Genomic DNA, 21,555 nt, shown 5'->3' with positions numbered 1-21,555 from the left:
TATCACAAAATCATATTAGGGTTTCAAATATGCTAAGCAAGATAGATCAAACAAACTCAATATGATATTTCAATTTCTAAAGCACAATGGAGTTGTTTGAAAGATTAGCTTTTCACAAAAGGATTTTGCACACAAAATCTAGGTTTAGGTATCTTGCAACAACAATGCAAGAACCACAACCCTCAAAGTCTTCCCACACAAGATTTATCAAATGAAATCCGTGGAAGAACTTTAGGCTATACTCTCAAATAAAATCAATCAACCTTTATACCAAAAGAGAGTATTAGCTAGAAAGATTACGCACAACAGCCTTATAGAAATACTCACAATGCTTAGAGAAATAAAGATTGAAGAGTATGTGAGTGTTTGCAAGAAGTTTTTGGCTAATATAGGGTTTTAAGAGTTGAGAGAGTTTTGCCCTAATCAAGTTTGCTAATCCTTGCTAATAATGATAAATGAATGGGTATATATAGGCAAGGAGGTATTTTTGACCGTTGGGGACCTATTGGGCATTATTAAGAAAGTTTTAAATCATTTTAAAATAATTAACCCTATTTAAAATATATTTATCCACGGTAAAAATTAGGGCAACCCGAGAGGTCCGGTCGACCAAAAATGTTTCGGTCGACTAGGACTCAATTGGCTCGGTCGACCAGGGGACTTTTGAACTGAAAGGCTCGGTCGACCGGAGAGGGCGATTTGCCAATTTTCCGAGTTTCGGTCGACCAGGGCATTTTGAACTACCTGGTTTGGTCGACCAGACCGCTGAAAATTCACCCGAGGACCTTCCGGTCGACCAGGTAGTTGTAGTATAAAAGCTCTCGGTCGACCGAATGGTCAAATGTTGACTCAGGAGGGTTTCGGTCGACCAGGGCATTTTGAACTATAAGTTTCGGTCGACCAAGTGGTCAAAATTTGACCCAGGGAGGTTTCGGTCGACCAGGGCTTCTTGAACTACATGTTTCGGTCGACCAGGGCGAGTTTCGGTCGACCAGGGCGAGTTTCGGTCGACCGTGGTGAAGGCTCGGTCGACCGGGAGGTCAAAAAGTTGACTCCCACGTGGTTCGGTCGACCGGGGTCAAATGAACTGAAAGGGCTCGGTCGACCGGCCCCCTACTTTTCTGCACAGATACTATTCAGTGTTTTGGCCATAACTTTTGTTATACAACTCCAAATTGGATGTTCTTGATACCAATAGAAAGGTAAGAGAAAATTCAACAACTTTCATGTTGAACACATTTTAAGATAATGACTTTTGGATTGAGAAAAATGTCCATCAATGAGACTGAAGAAACATGAAGGGAGTTTTTCTCTTACGGACACGTTTCAGTGTTTTGGCCATAACTTTTTCTATGTAACTCCAATTTGGACGTTCTTGATATCAAACTCAAGCTATGGTAAAATGCCACAATTTTCATTTTGAACATGATTTGATATGACATCCAATTAAGTAAGAAAATTGTTCATTTCTAACATTTGGTCGACTAGCCGGTTGACCGACCCCTTTGAAAATTTTAGTTTTTGCCTTCTTTTAACTTTAAAACCATTTAAAAACCTTTGTATAAGTTAGGCATTTTATGACAAAAGTTTTTCATGTTATTTGGAGGTCCTATGGTCAATCTAAGGTCAGTTTGAGCATACCTACCTATCATGCATGATGCAAATTATTACAAGCCATATGAGTGCACAGTCCATAATAAAATTACATCCTAGAATGAAGAAACTGAAAAATAAATACAAATGTAGCACAAGATTCTTCATTCATCGGCGCGAACACCGCACGCCATCATAATAAGTCTTTTAGTCCCGAAGCGCGCACAAGGTGATCCTGCATACAATTCTCAGTACAACCATTAGTACAAAGAGTATTTGTCATAATCAAAACTGGGTGTGACCAATCAAGTCAACACAATATACATATTTTTTATAAAATACTAGCTTAATTTATCCCTTTACTTGATTCCTGAAAAGCCCCTAAGAAAATCTGTCTCGCACCTGCAGGGTTCCCAACTCAACACCCTGGAAACAGCATTCCTCAGAACTAAAGTTCAGTATTTCTACGCATATAACACTTCCTACAACTGTCAATTAACCAAATACTGAGTAGAAAACCTTATCCTGAATTTGGGATGGTTTCCAACTTAGCTCCACTGACGATCTGCTCCGGTAAACTTGCAGAGAATTTTCCTAGGAGGGTCATGGTGGCTTCAGATCCTCGAACCAGCGAAAATCTGGCCCGAAATCAAAGAGAGAAGGAGGAGAAACTGAAGGGTAAGAGAGAAAACTTATGCGCAGGAAATTTCGGTTAAAAATGAATTTTAGGCCTATTTAAACTGTGGTTTTCGTCGACGAGCCACGTCATCTTGTCGACGAGCCACGTCATCTCGTCGACGAGTCCTTTCATAATTTCGTCGACAAAACCCACTCCTCGTCGACGAAATTTAGATTGCCCAAAACCTCTCTCGGTATTTCCTCGTCGACGAATCTTATCTTCGTTGACGAGGTCCTCTTATACCCTCGTTGACGAATCCCTTGTGTTTGTCGACGAAGTCGACTGCCTTCTTCTGTTTCCGATTTCCATTTCCCTTTCTTTTTATTATTTAAATACTATTATTTTTTGGGTCATTACAACTATTTTGTTAAATATGGAGTGAATTTCCACCAAGTGATTTTGCTAATGAAAAAGCTTTTAATGTAAACTGTATATAACAATTTTTGGAACAATAAAATTTTTTAATTTGTTTTTTCCGAATTATTAAATTATTTATTTTACATATATTTTTAACTTTTAAAAATAATAATTTAACTATGTTGTCATACTTATGTCTACTGATTGAGCAGTTAATTTTAGAATCAGGTGTCTAATTTATTTACGAGTTCAATTTTCAATGCATATTGTTCTTAATTGAATAATTTTTTTGGTTTTATTTATTAAGTTAATGCCATTTTTAAGCTATTTAATCACAAGTGAATAATTAAGATGACAAAATTATCATTTTATTCATTTTTCATATATATATATATATATATATATATATATATATTTAAAGGTTGATTAATGGTCAATTAGTGGAATATTTATGTTGTCATTAAATTTAAATCTTAGAGGGTTTTTTGGTACTTTTAAAAAACATAGGAGTGTAGTGTCGGGTATTGTTAGATTTTATCCATTATTTTAAAGGTATATTTAGTCATTTAATTTGCATGTAAGCTGTATATAATAATTTTTGGAACAATCAAATTATTTAAGTATTTTTTTTATGAATTATTAAATTATTTATTTTACGTATATTTTTATTTTTTTAAAATAATAATTTAACTGTGTTGTTATGCTTATGTCAACTGCTTGATCCGAATCAATCGAGCGGTTAACTTGAGAATCAGGTGTCTAATTTATTTACGAGTTTAATTTCCAAAACATATTGTACTTAACTGAATAATTTTTTGATTTTATTTATTAGGTTAATGACATTTTTTAAGCTATCTAATCACAAGTAAATAAAAAAATGAAAAAATTATTATTTTATTCATTTTTCATATATACTTAACGGTAAAGATTTATGTTGTCATTAAATTTAAATCTCAGAAGGTTTTTTGTTAGTTTTTAAAAACGTAGAGGGTAAGTCAAAGGTGTTGTTGGATTTTACCCATGATTTTTTAAATATAAATAATTAATTAAATAAACATAATAATTAATTTACGACTTGATTGTAATATTTGATGTATCGCCACTAATAGATGGATCCAGCCTTTATTTTTTGTTTGAAGAATTAAGGGATCACTTTATCTTGAATAGACCATAAAAAAAAAAGTTGAATCTCGTGTGGGCAATCCTCCCAGGCTCCTAGCTCAGCTCATGGGGTGGTTGGTGTGCTATGTGATTGAAAATTGATTTTCATTATTTTATTCATTCTCAAATATTAAATATTACAGAAAAATCTTAGTACTTCATTTTGAAGTAGCGGTAAAAAAGATAAGAAAAGAAGAAAAAGGTGGGGAGTGGGAAAGTGGGAAGCTTGGTGGAGATATTTGGAGTGTCGGCAGGCGAGAACAGCTGGTTTGAGGCATTATATGTTTATTATTATTATTTTGTAGATTATAAAAAAGAGCTTGGGTGAGCCGGGGGAGGGGCGTGGTGGCGTGAAATTTAGGGTAGAACACGCATGGGAGGCGCCTGTGCCTAATTAACATTTCCATGAAGGGAATGCTTACTCATGCCATACATACATACACACATGTATTTCCTAACCTGGAACGTAGTAACGTACCCACGCCGTCGGCCGTCCCTACATATATTGGAAAAATAAAAATAAAAATAAGATGATAGAATTAGAATAGTAGGAAATGAAGTGCAAGATTGTAATTGTAAATACCAGCAGTGGCAGCAGTAGACGCCAAGCAAGCAACCCCATCATCGCATCCCTGCACACCCGCCAAAGTGTTAACCAATTAGACGGTCTGTCTTCGTCTGACAGCGGAGTCGTCGGTGTCCAACACCTAACCAAATTCAATTACCAATTAAATGTCAATTTTCTCTTATAATTGCAAAACAAAAAGTAAAGAAAAAAATATTGAGAAAGGGCAGGTTCCATGTCCCATCCTCCAATCTCAAAAGCCAGCCCCGCTTGTCGCAGTGGAGCATTCCAATATCCAGCAGCGCTATTATTGTTCACTCGCTGGACACTGGCTCTGAGCTCCTCCCTCCTACGCCTTACCTCATTAGAGTCCACTTCGATCCGCCCCAGAATCAGAGTCAGAACAGGGTTAGATTTGTAGATCTATCCAGGTTCCGGGGGGATTGCTTTCTTATCTATCGCTGTACGTGAATTTTCATCTCCACTAATCTCTAGTCATTTCTGCTTTTTCTTGGAATTGGAAGATCGTCGCTTATCTTAATTTTTAGTTGCCTCCTCTGTCGGTGCGGGCTTTTCTCTGAAATTTGGGGATCCATACATATATAATCCCGTTGGTCCATCGAAGGAATTCAAGCAAGGAAGAAAAAGTTAAAAAAGGAACGAATTAACTAGGAAGACGGTGAGATGAGCATGTACGGGAGAGATCCGTGGGGGGGTCCGCTGGAGATAAACGCGGCGGACTCCGCCACCGACGACGACAGAAGCAGGAACCTCCAGGACTTGGACAGGGCGGCGCTGTCCAGGCCTCTCGACGAGACGCAGCAGAGCTGGCTGCTGGGCCCCACCGAGCAGAAGAAGAAGAAGAAGTACGTCGATCTGGGTTGCATCATCGTCAGCCGCAAGATCTTTGTCTGGACCGTTGGCACCATCCTCGCCGCCGGCTTCCTCGCCGGCTTCATCACTCTCATCGTCAAGACCGTCCCCCGTCATCACCACTCCCACGCTCCTCCCGACAATTACACCCTCGCCCTCCGGAAGGCTCTCATGTTCTTCAACGCCCAGCGCTGTATGTTCCCTTTCCTACACTCCGAACCTACTTCTCGTAGTACTGTTTATCCACTGCCTCTTTAATCTGTCAAACCTTTTTATGTTAGTTCTTGCTTGTTCTCCCACTCAATGCTTCCTCAGATCCCATGCTTTTTTTTTTTTTCCCCTCTCTCTCTGCATGCACTTTTAGGTTCGGTTGCTCACTTGCTCTCCATTCCTCACTTTCAAGTTTCCTCCAATTTTTTGGTCATTTTATCATCACATTATCGTGGAAAAGAGGTCACATCATACCATATAATGAATCCAACTTAAGGGCGGAAGTGTATAGAATTTAGTCGAAATTTCACCATTTAATCTTTTAGGCCAATATTTTCGACAAATTTTATGGCAATTGGTTAAGTCTAACTAATATATAATTTCTTTCATTTGTTGCACTATCAAAGTTAGCTGATTTTTTAATCCATATGATGCTTTAAGCGAGACGCACCACTTGGTAAATCTTGATTTTAGTCCATATTGATATGACAGGTCTAGCTTGATTTTAGTTTCATATTTAATATAATACAAAATGGAAGGATATGGTGGATAAGAAAAAGGTGGGGAACCAACCCAAAATTTTAGCGTGTCTGCAGGTTTTGCTTGTATATTTTCTTCTTATCCTTGCTCTTTGTTTCTTTATGTAACCTGATTTATTTTGGGAGTAGCTGGGATTAAGTAAAAACTTGAAAGCATCAGCTTACTAAATTTACCATTCAGAAGATGGGATGTGATCAAAATTTTCCTTTCAGTATGATCTTCTTTCATTTTCATGTTTTTTTTTGGGTGCATTTCCCTTTTGTGTTTGCTATGTCATTATTCTCATAACATTCTCCATAATCCATACACTAAATGCTGTCCTGCTCTTATGCCTGTCCATATTAAAAGACGAGCAAACAAATTGACTAATTGATCTTGATGTTTATCTCTAAATTCTTTATTAGGTATAACTCTTATTGTTCTGTGTTGTATACGCCCAGTCTGAAACTTGGAAAACATCACAAAAGGGAAAGGAAAGGAAAATAAGGAATGCACTTTTTTGGTTTTTGCTTATTGAGGAAAGTGAAAAGGAAATAAAATATATAGCAAATTAATGGAGAAAAATTTGATTTTACACATTATTAATATTTTATTTTTCTTAATTTTTAATTATGTAAGAAAAAATTTCATTTTTACTAGTATTCGATATAGAGAGAAGCACAATGGAAAATGCATTTCCTTATTATTTTTTCTTTTCTTTCATTTCCTCAAATGAAATCCTTGATCCAAATAGAGCCTTAATATATTTGATTTCTTACACAGTTACACCTTCCCCTCTTTATTTGTAGCTGGAAAACTCCCAAGGCATAATAATGTTTCTTGGAGAGGAAACTCCTGCTTGAATGATGGCAAGTCCGATTCATCATCTGTTATAAAAAATCTTGTGGGTGGCTATTTTGATGCTGGAGATGCAATTAAGTTCAACTTCCCTGCATCTTTTGCCATGACCATGTTGAGTTGGAGTGTGATTGAGTACAGTGCGAAGTATGAAGCTGCTGGGGAGCTCAACCATGTCAAAGATGTAATCAAGTGGGGGACAGATTACCTTCTCAAGACCTTTAACTCCTCTGCTGATACGATAGACTCAATTGCTGCACAGGTAAAATATGCCCATTTTTTGGTCAATTTAGTTAACTTGCTTTGAAAGGGAGCTTAGGCGTAATGATAAGTTTGTCGCCATATGACCTGGAGGTCATGGGTTCGAGGCATGGAAACAGCCTCTTGTAAAAATGCAAGGTAAGGCTGCGTACTATAGACTTGTTGTGGTCCGCCCCTTCCCCGGACGAAGAAGTTTTGTGTACCAAGCTGCCCTTTTTTTTTTTAAAGTTAACTTGTTTTGCTGATGAACAATTTATCTTTCACTAGTTGTTTCCCAGCATTTTGTTGGTATTCTGGTGTTCTATACACAAAATTTTCGGCATTATGTCTGTCGCCGTTGCTATTTTTACTATGCAGACTTTCTTTTCAGGTGGACATGCTTCAGTTTTGCTCACCAAATTACATTTCTTTTTGGTTTAAATGCACCTAATTAAGATGTCTTTTTTTTTTGTGCGCACAGATTTTGAGTAATATGTAGAGATGCAGTATTATCCTTCTGTTCTCTCTCTCTCTCTCTCTCTCATTCTTCTTTTGTACATTGTGCAAAATTTTCAGTTATACATGGAGGATGTGGTATAATCCAGCAGCTCTCTTTTTGACTTTTTGTGACAGGTTGGGGTAGGGGATACTTCAGGTGGAACTGATCCTAATGATCACTATTGTTGGATGCGTCCTGAGGATATTGATTATCAGCGGCCTGTGTATGAATGTCATAGCTGCTCGGATCTGGCAGCAGAAATGGCTGCTGCTTTGGCCTCAGCATCCATTGTTTTCAAAGATAACAACGCCTACTCAGAGAAACTTGTTCATGGTGCCAAAACCCTATTTAAATTTTCTAGGCAACAGCGTGGCAGATACAGTGCAAGCGGTTCAGATCCTTCACTTTTCTATAATTCCACTAGTTACTGGGATGAGTTCATATGGGGAGGAGCTTGGTTGTATTATGCTACCGGGAATTCTTCCTATCTCCAGCTTGCTACTACTCCAGGTCTGGCCAGACATGCTGGTGCTTTCTGGGGAGGCCCAGATTATGGCGTACTTAGTTGGGACAACAAGCTTGCAGGAGCTCAAGTAAGTTGTTACAATTCCTCATTTTCTTGTTACAAATTGTTTTGTTTAGCTGTATTTCATAGGGCATTTGCATTGTAGGGCTTTTGTATGAGTGGCGGGCTTGGTTCTTTTTGGGCTTGGATTGTGGCAATCGCCCTTTTTTTATTTATAGAAAATGAAATTTATTAAGAAAATAGAGAAGGCAATGGGAGGAGGATAATCCTCCTAAAAATCTAAGAAGGATTTCAAAAGAGCCCTCCTCCAATCCTTCTGAATATCTGACAATAACAATGGAGAAACAAGTGGTCAATGATTTTGTTCAGCTCAGAACACATAAAACAAATATCCTGTCAATGGTTCGAAATGGATCTGCCCATTGTTTGATGCCTTTCCTTTGAAGGCAAAAAATTTGATGCTTATGTTGCAGAATTTTCCTTCTGAGCATTCTCGAATGTTTGAAAGGCACTCTTGGCATTCACGAAAAAGGATTCTGCAACACAAATCGAGCCAATCATTATCCTGTTTTCTACAAACTCATTTCGCATTGATATTATCAGCAGTTTATAGTTACAGGCACTTTGCTTGGATGCCTGTTCTGTGGGTGTTACCACCCTGCTGGAGAAGAATCTTTACATTTATGCTTTGGATTTTAATTCCTCCATTTTTAACTTCGCCTGTGATGCATTTAATGTCCTAATTTTTTCACACACAGTCGGTCCCAAGCCTGGGTAAAGGAGGAGGGTTGCGTTAGGTAGCTGACAGTTAGCGTAAAATTTGTCAGAGTACTATGATATGAATCATTACCGAATATTTGCTGGGACGTCCCCTACAAGCGACACGTTGCACTTGTATCACCCGGGTGTAGCGAAAAGTGGGCGAGGGTGGGCTAGGTCATCACCCTGAAGCGACGCGCCGTGTCATCGCTTGGGTACGGTGTCAAATATGCGACGGTTCCCGCATCATTCTGGACGTGGGTAGGTAAAGACGTTAGTTTAGGAAACTAGGATTAGACTAGTAACTTGGAATATAGGGACACTTACGGGTAAAAGTATGGAAATTGTGGACACAATGATCAGAAGAAGAATTAATATAATTTGCTTTCAAGAAACTAAGTGGGTGGGGGAGAAAGTTAGAGAAATTGATAAATTAGGATTTAAACTTTGGTACACTGGAAAAGAAAAACATAAGAATGGAGTAGGAATTATTATTGACAAAAATTTAAAAAGTAGCGTTGTTGATGTAAATAGAGTAGGGGATTGAATTATAAAAATCAAGATGGTATTAGGATAATAGATAATAAATATCATTAGTGCTCATGCTCCTCAAGTCGGCTTAGTAGAAAATCTTAAGAGACAATTTTGGGAAGATATGGATAGTATTATGCAAGACATACTAAGGACCGAGAAAATATTTATAGGAGGAGATTTGAATGGACATGTTGGAAGGGATAATAAAAATTATGAGAGGATACATAGAGGATATGGATATGGAGACAAAAATGAGTCAGGGGAGATGATCTTAGACTTCGCTATGTCATATGATTTTAGTATAATGAATACTTACTTTAAGAAGAGAGAATAACCTTTAAAAGTGGACAAAATAGAAGTCAAATAGATTTTTTTTTTTAATTAGGAGGGTAGATCGTTTCTCATGTAAGGATTGTAAAGTTATTCCAGGTGAAAGCCTAACCACATAGCATAGAGTGTTAGTGTTAGATATATGTATTTAAAAATGGAAGAAAAATGATAAAAAAACCAGTGTGGGAGAACTAGGTGGTGGAACCTAAAAGGAGAAACTATAATAAAATTTAAAGATAAAATGATCAAAGATGGGGGATTGGATCATAGAGGATGAGATAGGTACAAATACTCTTTGGAGTAGATTAGCTAGCTCTATAGCAAAATAGATTTTTGGTGAATCAAGACAAAGATTCTTAAATAGTAAAGAAAGTTGATGGTGGGATAAAGATGTACAAAAAGCCGTAAAAACAAAAAGAATTTGGTATAAAACGTGGTGAAAATGTAGAGACATGGATAACTTTGAAAAGTATAAGGAGGTGAGAAAAGATGCAAAAAAGGCTGTTAGTGAAAGAGATATATTTAAACTTGCTGAAGCTAGAGAAAAGAAGAGTAAGGACTTAGGAAATGTAAAATGTATAAAAAGTGAGGATGATATTGTCTTGGTTAAGGACGAAGACATTAAAGAAAGATGTCGAAGTTACTTTAGTAAGTTGTTTAATGAAAATCAAATAGGAAAAGACAAAATATGAAATTTATTTGCAAAATTAGAGTTAATGAAATTAAGTTTGCACTAGAAAAGATGAAAAATGAGAAAGCTATAGGATCAGATAACATCCCAATTGAAGTTTGGAAATGCTTAGGTGATAACGAAATTATATGGTTAACTAATTTATTTAATACAAATATAAAAACTATGAAAATGCCAGATGAATGGAGGAAAAATACTTTAATACCTATATACAAAAATAAAAGAGATATTCAAAATTGTAATAACTATCGTGGAATTAAACTTATGAGTCATACGATGAAACTATGGGAAAAAGTAGTTGAACAAAGATTAAGATTAGAAACGAAGGTCTCAGACAATTAATTTGGTTTTATGCCTAGGAGATCTACCACATAAGCTATATATCTTTTAAGAAGATTAATGGAAAAGTTTAGGAAAAAGAAGAGGGACTTGCATATGATATTTATTGACCTAGAGAAAACATATGATAAAATACGTAGGGAAGTTCTATGGTGAGTTTTAGAACAAAAATGTGTCTGTAGTAGGTATGTTAATGTCATTAAGGATATGTACGATGGAGTAATGACTAGTGTAAGGACTATAGATGGAGAAATTAGAGAATTTCCAATCACCGTAGGTGTACATCAAGGATCTGCTTTGAGCCCTTATCTTTTTGCTTTAGTGATGGACCAACTGACTAAGAGTATTCAAAAGGAGGTTCCATGGTGTATGTTGTTTGCAGATGATATTGTATTAATTGATGAAGCTAGGGATGTAGTAGAGGTTGAGTTAGAATTATGGAGAGAAGCTTTGAAATCTAGAGACTTTAGGATAATTAGAAATAAGACGAAATATATGAAATGTAATTTTAATAATGGTAGGAGGAAACTTGTAGATTTCGATACCTTGGATCTATTATATAAGTTGAAGGAGAAATTGAAGATGATGTAATGCATAGAGAGTTAAAGCAGGTTGAGTAAAATGGAGAAGTGATTCAAGTGTACTCTGTGATTGTAGAATACCCTTAAAATTAAAAGGGGAGTTTTATAGGACAGCTATAAGACTAGTTATGTTATATGGATCAGAATGTTGAACAACGAAGAAACAAAATATCTAAAAAGCAAAAGTTGTCGAAATGAGAATGCTTAGATGGATGAGTAGTATAACATTGAAAGATAAATTAAGGAATGAACATATTCCTAGTAAGTTAGGTGTAACTCTTATAAAAGATAAGATAAGGAAGGGATGACTCAGATAGTATGGACACTTGCAATGTAGACCACATAGTGTACTAGCGAGGAAGAGTGAGTTAGTAACTTGGGAGGAGATAGTGAGTAAGGATTTAATATCCCTGAATCTGTCAAAACAAATGGTCTATGATTGCATAAATTGGCAGAAAAAGATTCATATAGCCGACCCCACCTAGTGGGACTTGAGGCTTGTTTTTGTTGTATTTTAATTCCTCCATTTTTGATATAAATATTATTTATATATATATATATATATAAATATATATACATATATTTTCATATTATTTTAAAAGTATGAGCAGATGTAAAACATTTGCTTATCAAAGGCACAAAAAAAAAAAAAAAAAAACAGCTGCAAAGTTTGGAAAGTTACTGATTTTAATGGAACATTCACTAGTTTGGCGTTAAAACCCTTGTCCAAAGCCTTTAAGACCTAATTCATGGCAGATGCAAGTCTGCATCACCCAATTGAACACGTCCCTTGTGTCAAACACTTTTTGCAGTGTCTTTCCCATGCATTTTGTCTAAGCAATAGTGTGACATGATATTGGCTACCACCAATCTAGTTGCATTTTACCTTAGCATTTGAAGTGGGCATAGTGGGGCTCTAAGTTGACTGTCAAATGTTTCTGCTTGTTATTGTGTTTTTAGTTTGTAACTTCTGATTGATGCAAGAACTAAGTAATGTTGCTCATCCAGCTGATGGTAATAACCATGTTTCAATATGTGCATATTATGTGCATTTTGGTTTTTTGTAGTTTCTAATTCTGATTTAATGAAGCCATGAATTCCAAATTCATGTAGGTTTAGTATAAGAGAAATTTTTGGGTGGTTCTGGATCACCACGTGAGTCCTATGAACGGTGGTCTCAAATCATTCTTGTTTCGACACACAAACATGAAATTATTCCAGACTTGAATTTGTATTCAGCAGCACCAACTCACGCAATGCATACCGTGATTTCAACCAAAGAGTTTCTAGTATTTCTAAGGCGGTGTTTGGCTTGTGGAATTAAAAATATTTCCATGCAATAGCATTTTTTGGAAATCTCATTCCTAAGAATGGGATGCCAGCCTCATGGGAATATTTTTGTTCTAAGATTCCCAAGAGTGCACATAGGATGTCCATCTTAGTGTTTGGTTCAATATATGAATACTCTCAGGCATTTCAAAAGACTACCTTTGACAATATATGAAGAGTTATCATGTTTTTAGCTTGGAAACCTATTGAGAATATGTATTAAATTAAATCTATGTCCTAAAAAATCGCAACCATCATAAATGAAAAAAAATTAACGCATAATAGTCCAGTAACGCATAATAGTCCAGTTAGCCAAAATAATGGCATTATGGTTTCCAAATTTAACTATTATTTTAATAATAATATCATTTTTATTTTTTCTTCTTTTATATTTTTTTTGTTATTTTACTAGTTTATTATTATAAATATGACAATAACATGTGATTATGCAATATTATGGGGACACTAATGTCCAAATTGGCATAATAGTGGGATTTAGTCCAAAAATTATGACTCTTGGAAATAGGATTTCTATGAAACTTTTCGGGAGCATGAGAATGAATTTCTCATATTTTGTGGGAATGTTTCATTCACAGGGAATGTGAAAGATGCCACAAATGAAATGCTCCCTAGGATTCTTTTTAACAAAGTTGTCATTCATTCTTTTCCTTCTCTTTTGTTGACTTCACCTTCTCTTCTCTTCCTTTCTGTTGAGCACGTTTCTCATTAAATATAGTCATCGTTTGGACAATATTAAGGCTAAATTGACTCTCGATGAAGGGCTAAACAGCCATAGGGTCTCATTGGCAACAATACTCTGCAGTTGATTCACTTTCAAGATTTGCTGACAGCCATGTTGTCACCTTGGCAATGATGATATCTTATATTCTTAATATTTTAATATTTGGATGAGTTTCTCTTTGGTTATGTTTGGTTTGTGGACTGTTATTATCATAAGCAAATAATAATGCAATTTTTTTATTCTTATTTTTATGAATCTATAATGAGGAATAACTATTCCCAAATTTTATTATGAGAATGTTTATTTCTTTCCCATTCCATTTTAAAGGAATAATATAAACTTATTTTCATATATAACTTCTTTCTAAATTATTACATCCTTGTACAATTTTAATTACAAATTTTTATTACATGCTTGTTGTATTTCATCCTATTATTAGGAGTAGGTATTCTGTGTTTATCTAACTTTTGGGAGTGAATGTTTATGTGTGTGTGAAGTAGGTTAGGTACATCCATAATTTTCTTGATAATAAAAGATGAATTAGATAGTGAGAGAGATACTACAATCTAAGTGGGGACATAAAAATAGGAAGAAATTTTTTTTTTTTTTTCTAAAAAAAGGAAAAAGTTACAAGAATTAATCATGAAAATCCCTCTTTAAGCCCTTTCCATTGTAGTAAGCACTTCAAATTAGCTAGTTCCTCTGGCCATTCTTTGCCTAAGTCTTACCACCATCAAGTTGATCATCATTTCCTCCACAATGAGACAGACACTTGTACTCTTGTCCATTAAAGTGCATTACTTGTTACCTGGTTCATCACTAACGTAATTTCTTTTTTTTGTGGGAAGGTGCTTCTAAGCCGTTTAAGATTGTTTTTGAGCCCTGGGTATCCATATGAAGAAATGTTAAGGACGTTTCACAATCAGACAAGCATAATTATGTGTTCATTCCTACCAGATTTTACAAGCTTTAATAGAACAAAAGGTACAACATCTCTTCATTCTTCATTGGCTATATAGAAACCATTTTTGTTTTGGGGGGTGTGTCTGTGTGGGGGTGGGCGGGTTGGAGCAGCATAGTGGGTCCGATGAATTGTTCAATTTTAACATGGAATCCACTTTCCACAGGGGGTTTGATCCAATTAAATCATGGAAGGCCTCAGCCTCTTCAATATATAGTCAATGCTGCATTCTTGGCCACAGTTTACAGTGATTATCTTGAAGCTGCAGATACACCGGGATGGTATTGTGGACCCAATTTCTATTCAACTGAAGTCCTGCGTGAATTTGCCAAGACCCAGGTACAAGAAGGGCATTTTCTGTTTATATAAATAATTACTTAATACTAGTATTTATGTGTGTGTGTTTTTTTTTCCTTTTTTTTTACTATAAAAAAATTAATACTTTTTTAGCAGATTGATTACATTCTAGGCAAAAATCCTCGGAGGATGAGCTATGTTGTGGGTTTTGGTAATCATTTCCCAAGACACATCCACCATAGAGGTGCATCAATACCTAAAAACAAGATCAAGTACAACTGCAAAGGAGGATGGAAATGGAGGGACACCTCAAAGCCAAATCCTAATACAATTGTTGGAGCTATGGTTGCTGGTCCTGACAAGCATGATGGCTTTCGTGATGTGCGGACTAACTACAACTACACAGAGCCAACGCTTGCAGGCAATGCTGGCTTAGTTGCTGCGCTTGTTGCTCTCTCTGGTGAGAAGAATACTGGAATAGATAAAAACACCATATTCTCCGCTGTTCCCCCAATGTTTCCGACTCCACCGCCACCTCCAGCACCTTGGAAACCGTGAGATAAGATGCTCAAATAATCATAATTCCCTTGTGGGTCAGCTCATTGTTAGATGATTTTGCTGCTGCTGTAGCTCCTACCTTTTGAATCAGTTTAAAGGAACAGAAAATACAGGGGCATGTTGATGAATGGAAACTCTAAAAGATGACTGGAGCCGAGGCAAAAACTGAGACTGAGAAGCGTAATTTGGACACCTGGGCATATGTATTTGTTTTGGTTTTGTGATATATGTAGTAAATATGTATGAAATGAATCTTGTATTCTTTGTGACACTAGATTTCCAACAGTTTGAATTGGTTGACACTAAATTCACATTTATTACCTCACGGCTACGTCACTTTTCTTCTTCCTTTTTTACTTTTTTCCCGTCTGCACAAGCTTCGAGGTTTTTGTTTTTTTTTTTTGTGGAAAAACTTTTAAAATACTGAAAAAAGTTTGTAGGGCGCTGCAAAGTTGAGATGCCATATCCTTGATGGCTGATGCAAAATCTTCCCAAGCAAGCTGAAGCCTAAAGTATACTGTGGTTTTTTTTTTCTTTTTTTCTTTGAGAAAAGGAAGGTTAATCAATAGAACAGGTGCATACAACACCAGATTCAATCTTGGACCATAGGCCAGGCTGAAATTATCCTTGCATAAGAAAATATTAAAAGGAAATGTCTAATTAAGCTATAAAGTGCCACAAGGCACCTGGCAATATAATGTGCTAAATCATTATGTTCCCTTTCAATGTTATAAAAAATAGAGTTGAAAGTTTTCACTAAAAGACGAGACGTCATAAAAAACGGAGTTTCATTTGAAGCATAAACCTTCTTCCATTTACACTAGATGAGGTAATTCCTGAATTCCACTTGGCATTGTCTCTCTTATGGCTGTAGCCACAGCTTGCTATGCTGATGCAGAACTTGGAGCTTTTAAGAAACAAATGTAGTGGATATCTTTTTTAGAAAATAGTACGCGTTGCAGTTGAATTATTTGAGTTCAATACAATATAACAACAAATAATAGCGAGGATTGTTCACCAGAACTTTATGAACGTCCTATGGATCAGTCTTTTTGTTGCATTGATGATCTTGCATTTCTTTCTCCTCCTAAAAAAAAATCTAAAGATGATGACGACAACGAACAATTACTACAATAACTAGCCTTAAGTCTTACTATGTGGGATCGACTATATGGATCCTTTTCTATCAATTCAAATGATTAAGTAACTAACTTAAGAATTATTAAATGAGTTATATAAATTAGAGAAGATGAGTACGGCTTATTTGAGGTATGTTTAACTGATTTCTTATTGGTTTTGATCTATACTTTATGTTATTTATCTTTTGTTTGTTTTGTTGCGTGATATTTGGGTTGTAGGTCCTTGTTTTGTTTTGATTTGTTTGGTTTTGTAATTTTTTTTTTGGCTGGATGTTAGTATTGTTATTTGGGAGACCTTTAAAGGTTTGTCTTTTACCCCTCCCTTTAAATATCTTACAACTACGGTATTCCTCCGCCAAAAGTGAGGGTTTATTAATAAATAAATAGAGATCTAGCCATTTTTTTTTTGAAAAAAAAAAAAAATCCTTCCTTACTATCTCATTACATGTTATTTTAGCTCTATCCCTTTCTTTTCTAGTACCATTACAAATGACTAACTCGTTCATCCTTACTAGTGCACTACTTTGCCTTTGTTTCAAATGCTTGAACCATCTAACTCACCCTTTTATCTTCTACCAATGCTATACGTAACTTATTGAGAATACGTCCATTATTTAATTTATATTTTAATGTTATATCACTCATCTACCTTAGCATGCACTTTTTTGACTACTTTTACTTTTTGAATAAGCTGGTAAATTGATCAATCGTGCAACCCTGGTTCACTGATGGGTAGCTTGATCCCCTGATATCTCGTCTCATTTCTTTTTTAACCTGACGAGCTATACCTCGCAACAGTCGGGAGGTCTCAATTTCATCATCACTAGAAGCTCTCAACTCATTTCCTCCTCTTTCATCCACGCCTTTGCCTCTCGGATCCATCTTGAATATATATATAACAAAGGCAAGATTAAAATCTTTACATCTTAATATATCTGACAAAATTATAAAACAAGAAACCAATTTAATATCCAAATCTTCAATTAAACATCCAACATCCAATTATCAACAATTATATTAACCTTCAAATTCTAATTCCAAATTTCAGTCTCTTTGCTTGGAAACATAACTGTCGATGGATTTACCGTGGTTTTCTGAAACCATCGATTGATTTAGAAAATCACAGAAGTCCGTCAAGAGATTTCTGCCTCCAGGCTACGAAACATAACTCAAATTCCTGTCAATGCCCTAATCTACCTATTCCTACCCTTATTCAACTAAAACTTATACTTTGGTATTAATCCTCCTAAAGTTTGTAAGACTGTTATGCTCTGATACTAGCTGTAACGCCCTGAACCCGCTGCGTGGGCCCCAGAGTGTTATGAGACCATTTACATGTCTCTGATACCATTCACGCAGCAGAATTTAATTAAACAATCTCAAATAAAATACTAGAGTTCTGCAGACATATATAAGCAAACCTATAAAAGGGTACAATCATATTCTCCATATTACATAGGACAAAGTTATTAAACACAAAACTATACACATATCCACTTTTTAACTACTCACAAACTAATCCCGCCCCGGAGCTTTCTAAGCTCGATCACCTGGAGGACCTAAAAAGATTAATAATTTGTCGGGGTGAGACACCTTTCAGTAAGGAAGAAAAAGCTATAAATAGTGTGTGGCTGAGAGTTTAATATATATAAACAAAAATAATCATTCATTACTCAATATACTTAGCACCAAAGAATCCACATCATCAATTACATTCCTGTCATCTGGTAACATACACACATTCACAATTTTTTTTTTTTACTAATAATTTTTCGAGAATAGGGAAGATTACCCGCCCATATAAGTAGCTTCCCTCTGCTCTAACACTACTGCTCGGACACTTACCTTAATCAGTAAGCCCTCAGGATATGCATCCAGGTTAAAATCTCCAAGAATAGGGAAGATTACCTGCTCATACAAGTAACTTCCTTCTGCTCTGATACCATAGAAAATTATGAGGGCACTCACCTTTCTCAGCAAGCTCTTGGGTGGAGTATTTTACTTTACCATAAATACTTATGTAATTAAAATTACACTCATCCAATGCCATCATTTCATAAAGATTCACACACACACACACACACACACACACACACATATATATATACTACAACAAATCCACACAAGATACATACACAGTTCATGCATACCCACAAAGGGTCTATATCCACACTAACGATATAGTCCACATAGGACCCACATCCACACAGGATCATCCACATAGTTTTCATTCACACCCATACAGGGTTCAAATCCACATAAAATACAACATCCACACAGGACTAACATCACATAGATTACACTGTTCACACAGGACTATCAATCACACAGGTTACAACACATACCACTGCCAATGTTTTACCCCCTAATATAAATGCTCATATAACGACCTCCTCATACCACTACCAACGCTATATCACAATTTACATAAACCATAAAACAATACACATCCTGTACAGGTAAACACATCATTACATTTCCATTCACAGTATTTATTTATCCAAATAACATCACAACCAAACAGAATTCACAATCCAAACAGTAATCACAAGCACATGATAAATCATACCAACTATAACCACAAGCGAACAACAGACGAAACCAAACAGTATCCGCAACCATTTAATTATCAAAGTTGTTTTCATGCCGCACGATTTTTCCCAAATATAATATATAATCAAAAACAGAATTTTCAATGCCTGCACTGTTCAGAAAATTATACCTAACTTTATAGAATTTATACTCAAATTTAACTAGTTTAAAATTAATAAAAACTGTTATAACGTATTTCCCCTTAATTGCTCCTCAGTTCCTGCTTAAATCGAACGGAAAATGAGACCCTGTAATCCAAAATTTCCAACTCACTCAAATCTCAGAAAAATACTCATTTAATACTTCCTAGGTTCCATATATTTATATTTAACAAGAAAACTCCAAATATCTCACTTACTCTGATTTTGGGATGGGGCCCCAAAATCCCAAATCAACAATCTGCTCTGGTAGTTTTGTAGAGAACAATCCTACGAACCTCGTGACGGTTTTGGATTATCAAACCAGGTTGAATCCAAACTGGATTCGAAGACAGAAGGCAGGAGGGCCATTTTTTTTTTAGTGAGAGAAAATGAAAAACTTCAAAATTCCTCGCTGAAAAATGAAGCTAACTCTATTTATAGGTAAGGACTCGTCAACAAGACACGTGGATTCGTCAACAATCCCATGAAGAACATTCGTCGACGAGATTGTGAGTTTTTCGATGAGTTTCAGAATACCTCAAACCCTCTCAGTAAATCCTCGTCGACGAGATATATCCCCTCGTCGACAAGCCAAGGAAGAACGTTCGTCGACAAGACCAGCTGGTTCGTCAATGAAGGCTCGCTGGCACTCCTTTTAAAAATTCCTTTTTCTTCCCTTCTCTCTTTCCTTTCCTTTCCTTTCCTTTCCTTTTATTAATTTTATTAATTAAATTTTTCGGGTCGTTACAATAAGAGCCATGAATACTTTCATAAATTATATACATATCTTAGATTTGAAGTTGTATTGAATTTCGGTAAGATATAATATAAAATTGTATCAAAATTTATTAGTATTGAATAGTTTTGCTCCTATCTAATAGGGCGCTTTATGTATGACTAGCAGGTTACCAAGGAAGGGGAACAACTTTTTTCTCACTAGTGTGGCTCAATACAAAAAATTAAAAATTTTGCGAATTTCTTCTAATTTTGCAATTGGAAATGAGATACTAAAAAGATTACTTTCGAAAAAAATTTCCCAATTAAAAAAAAATCTTTTCCTTCTATTTTAGTTCAGTGAAAAAATCTTGCTTTTATTTTTAAACCTAAAATGATTTATTTACAAAAAATTGATTATATTGTTGTTGCATGTCCAATTCTTTAAACTACGACTTAATTGGATCATAATTCATTTATTGCACACAATTTTTCTGGATTTATTAACTTATTTAAATTTAATACTTATATTATTGTTGTGACTTAGTAAACACTATTTTTACTTAGAGCTGTTGCAAGTGGTTCCAAACATACTTAATTATAAATTGGTATTTACTTATTTTTATATAACAAAATAATACTTGTTCACTTGTTCTTTTTATCACTTATTTAGTTTAGTATCAATCATCAACCATTATTAATTTTGACGATTTAAATAATCTCTAACCTTGCATTTAGGAGTACAAATTCAAACTCTTGGGAGCAGAGATTTCGAAACTTGAATTGATTTGTATGAATTTGAAAAAAAAAGTTAGTATAATTTTGTGTTTTATTTTATTCAAATCTGTAATTTAAATCTAAGGTCCTAATTTTATGCCTCAAATATAAAGTAAGTGTGTTTAAAAGTATAGAGTTCAACCAAATGAATCCATGGAATTGGAGTTTGAATCTAATATCTTAACTTTGAACTTGTGTAAATTCAGGTAAAATGTAATAGAAATATATGTTGAGTTTGACTATAATTATAATGATAATCACTATTGTTTAAATATCCTGACCTCAGCCCGATACCAAATTTTTAATGAGGACACAACAATAACATAATCTAATACAATCTTGTAATGCAAATGAACATGACATGACAGGAAAAAAAATATTATTTATAGAAAACACTTATTTTTTATTTTTATCATTTTTTATTGAATCCCTTTGCTTCAAGCTTGGAATATTTTAAACCTGGATCATGAATTTTCATCGTTTACTTCTACATGCTATTCTTCTTCTTCTTTCATTTTCAATTTTTTTTAAAGCTTCATTTGGAAGGAAGAAAATATTAGGAAAAATAAAGAAAAATATCAAGAAATCTATATTTTCATTTTTGATTATCAAGAAAATGAGAAAGAAAATAAAAAATATGTTGAAGTTGTAAACAAAATTTTGATTTTATACATCACTAAAATATAGTTTTTCTTGATTAAATTCAAATAAATTTTTATTTTTGATAGTAATAAATAAAAAAATACAAAAAAAAATAATTTTTTCTTTATTTTTTTTCCTTTTATTTTTTCAGTAAATTTTTTAACCCAAATGGACTATAAAAGAGAAAAGAATTGCTTTTTGTATGCCTTGCTTGTGCATGACCGGCGCGCAGCTGGATCGTTCTCATCTTGTACTTCAATTTTCTCATGCATCCAAGTACAATAAATATTCTTTTCTTCACCACTTATACATGCTATAGTTCTAATACTGAACCTCAATAAGAAAAAAAA

At 34.9% G+C, this 21,555-nt stretch overlaps 1 protein-coding gene and 1 long non-coding RNA gene across 3 annotated transcripts; one reads left to right on the top strand and one right to left on the bottom strand.

Moving 5' to 3' along the window:
* Nucleotides 1-3,881: 3,881 nt before the first annotated feature.
* Nucleotides 3,882-4,497, bottom strand: LOC131164746 (uncharacterized). The gene is made up of 2 exons (XR_009139333.1): nt 4,374-4,497; nt 3,882-4,286 (listed from the first exon to the last, which is right to left on the bottom strand). It is a non-coding gene; the product is annotated as an uncharacterized LOC131164746 (long non-coding RNA).
* A 49-nt stretch (nt 4,498-4,546) lies between these two features.
* LOC131164745 (endoglucanase 25-like) lies at nt 4,547-15,526 on the top strand. 2 transcript variants are annotated; one of them, XM_058122178.1, is made up of 7 exons: nt 4,559-4,818; nt 4,981-5,421; nt 6,767-7,077; nt 7,689-8,147; nt 14,234-14,369; nt 14,513-14,685; nt 14,800-15,526. In XM_058122178.1, exons 2-7 carry the CDS (start codon nt 5,040-5,042, stop codon nt 15,199-15,201), a joined length of 1,863 nt encoding a protein of 620 aa, XP_057978161.1. In that variant the 5' UTR covers nt 4,559-4,818; nt 4,981-5,039; the 3' UTR covers nt 15,202-15,526. The 2 variants fall into 2 exon arrangements, with proteins under 2 accessions (XP_057978160.1, XP_057978161.1); XM_058122177.1 differs by having other exon boundaries at nt 4,547-5,421.
* Nucleotides 15,527-21,555: the final 6,029 nt, after the last annotated feature.

Source organism: Malania oleifera, chromosome 9, assembly GCF_029873635.1.
Source record: "Malania oleifera isolate guangnan ecotype guangnan chromosome 9, ASM2987363v1, whole genome shotgun sequence".
In the NCBI taxonomy this organism is placed as follows: Eukaryota; Viridiplantae; Streptophyta; class Magnoliopsida; order Santalales; family Ximeniaceae; genus Malania; species Malania oleifera.
Note: the sequence above shows the minus strand (reverse complement) of the source record. Positions and strands in the feature narration are given on the sequence as shown.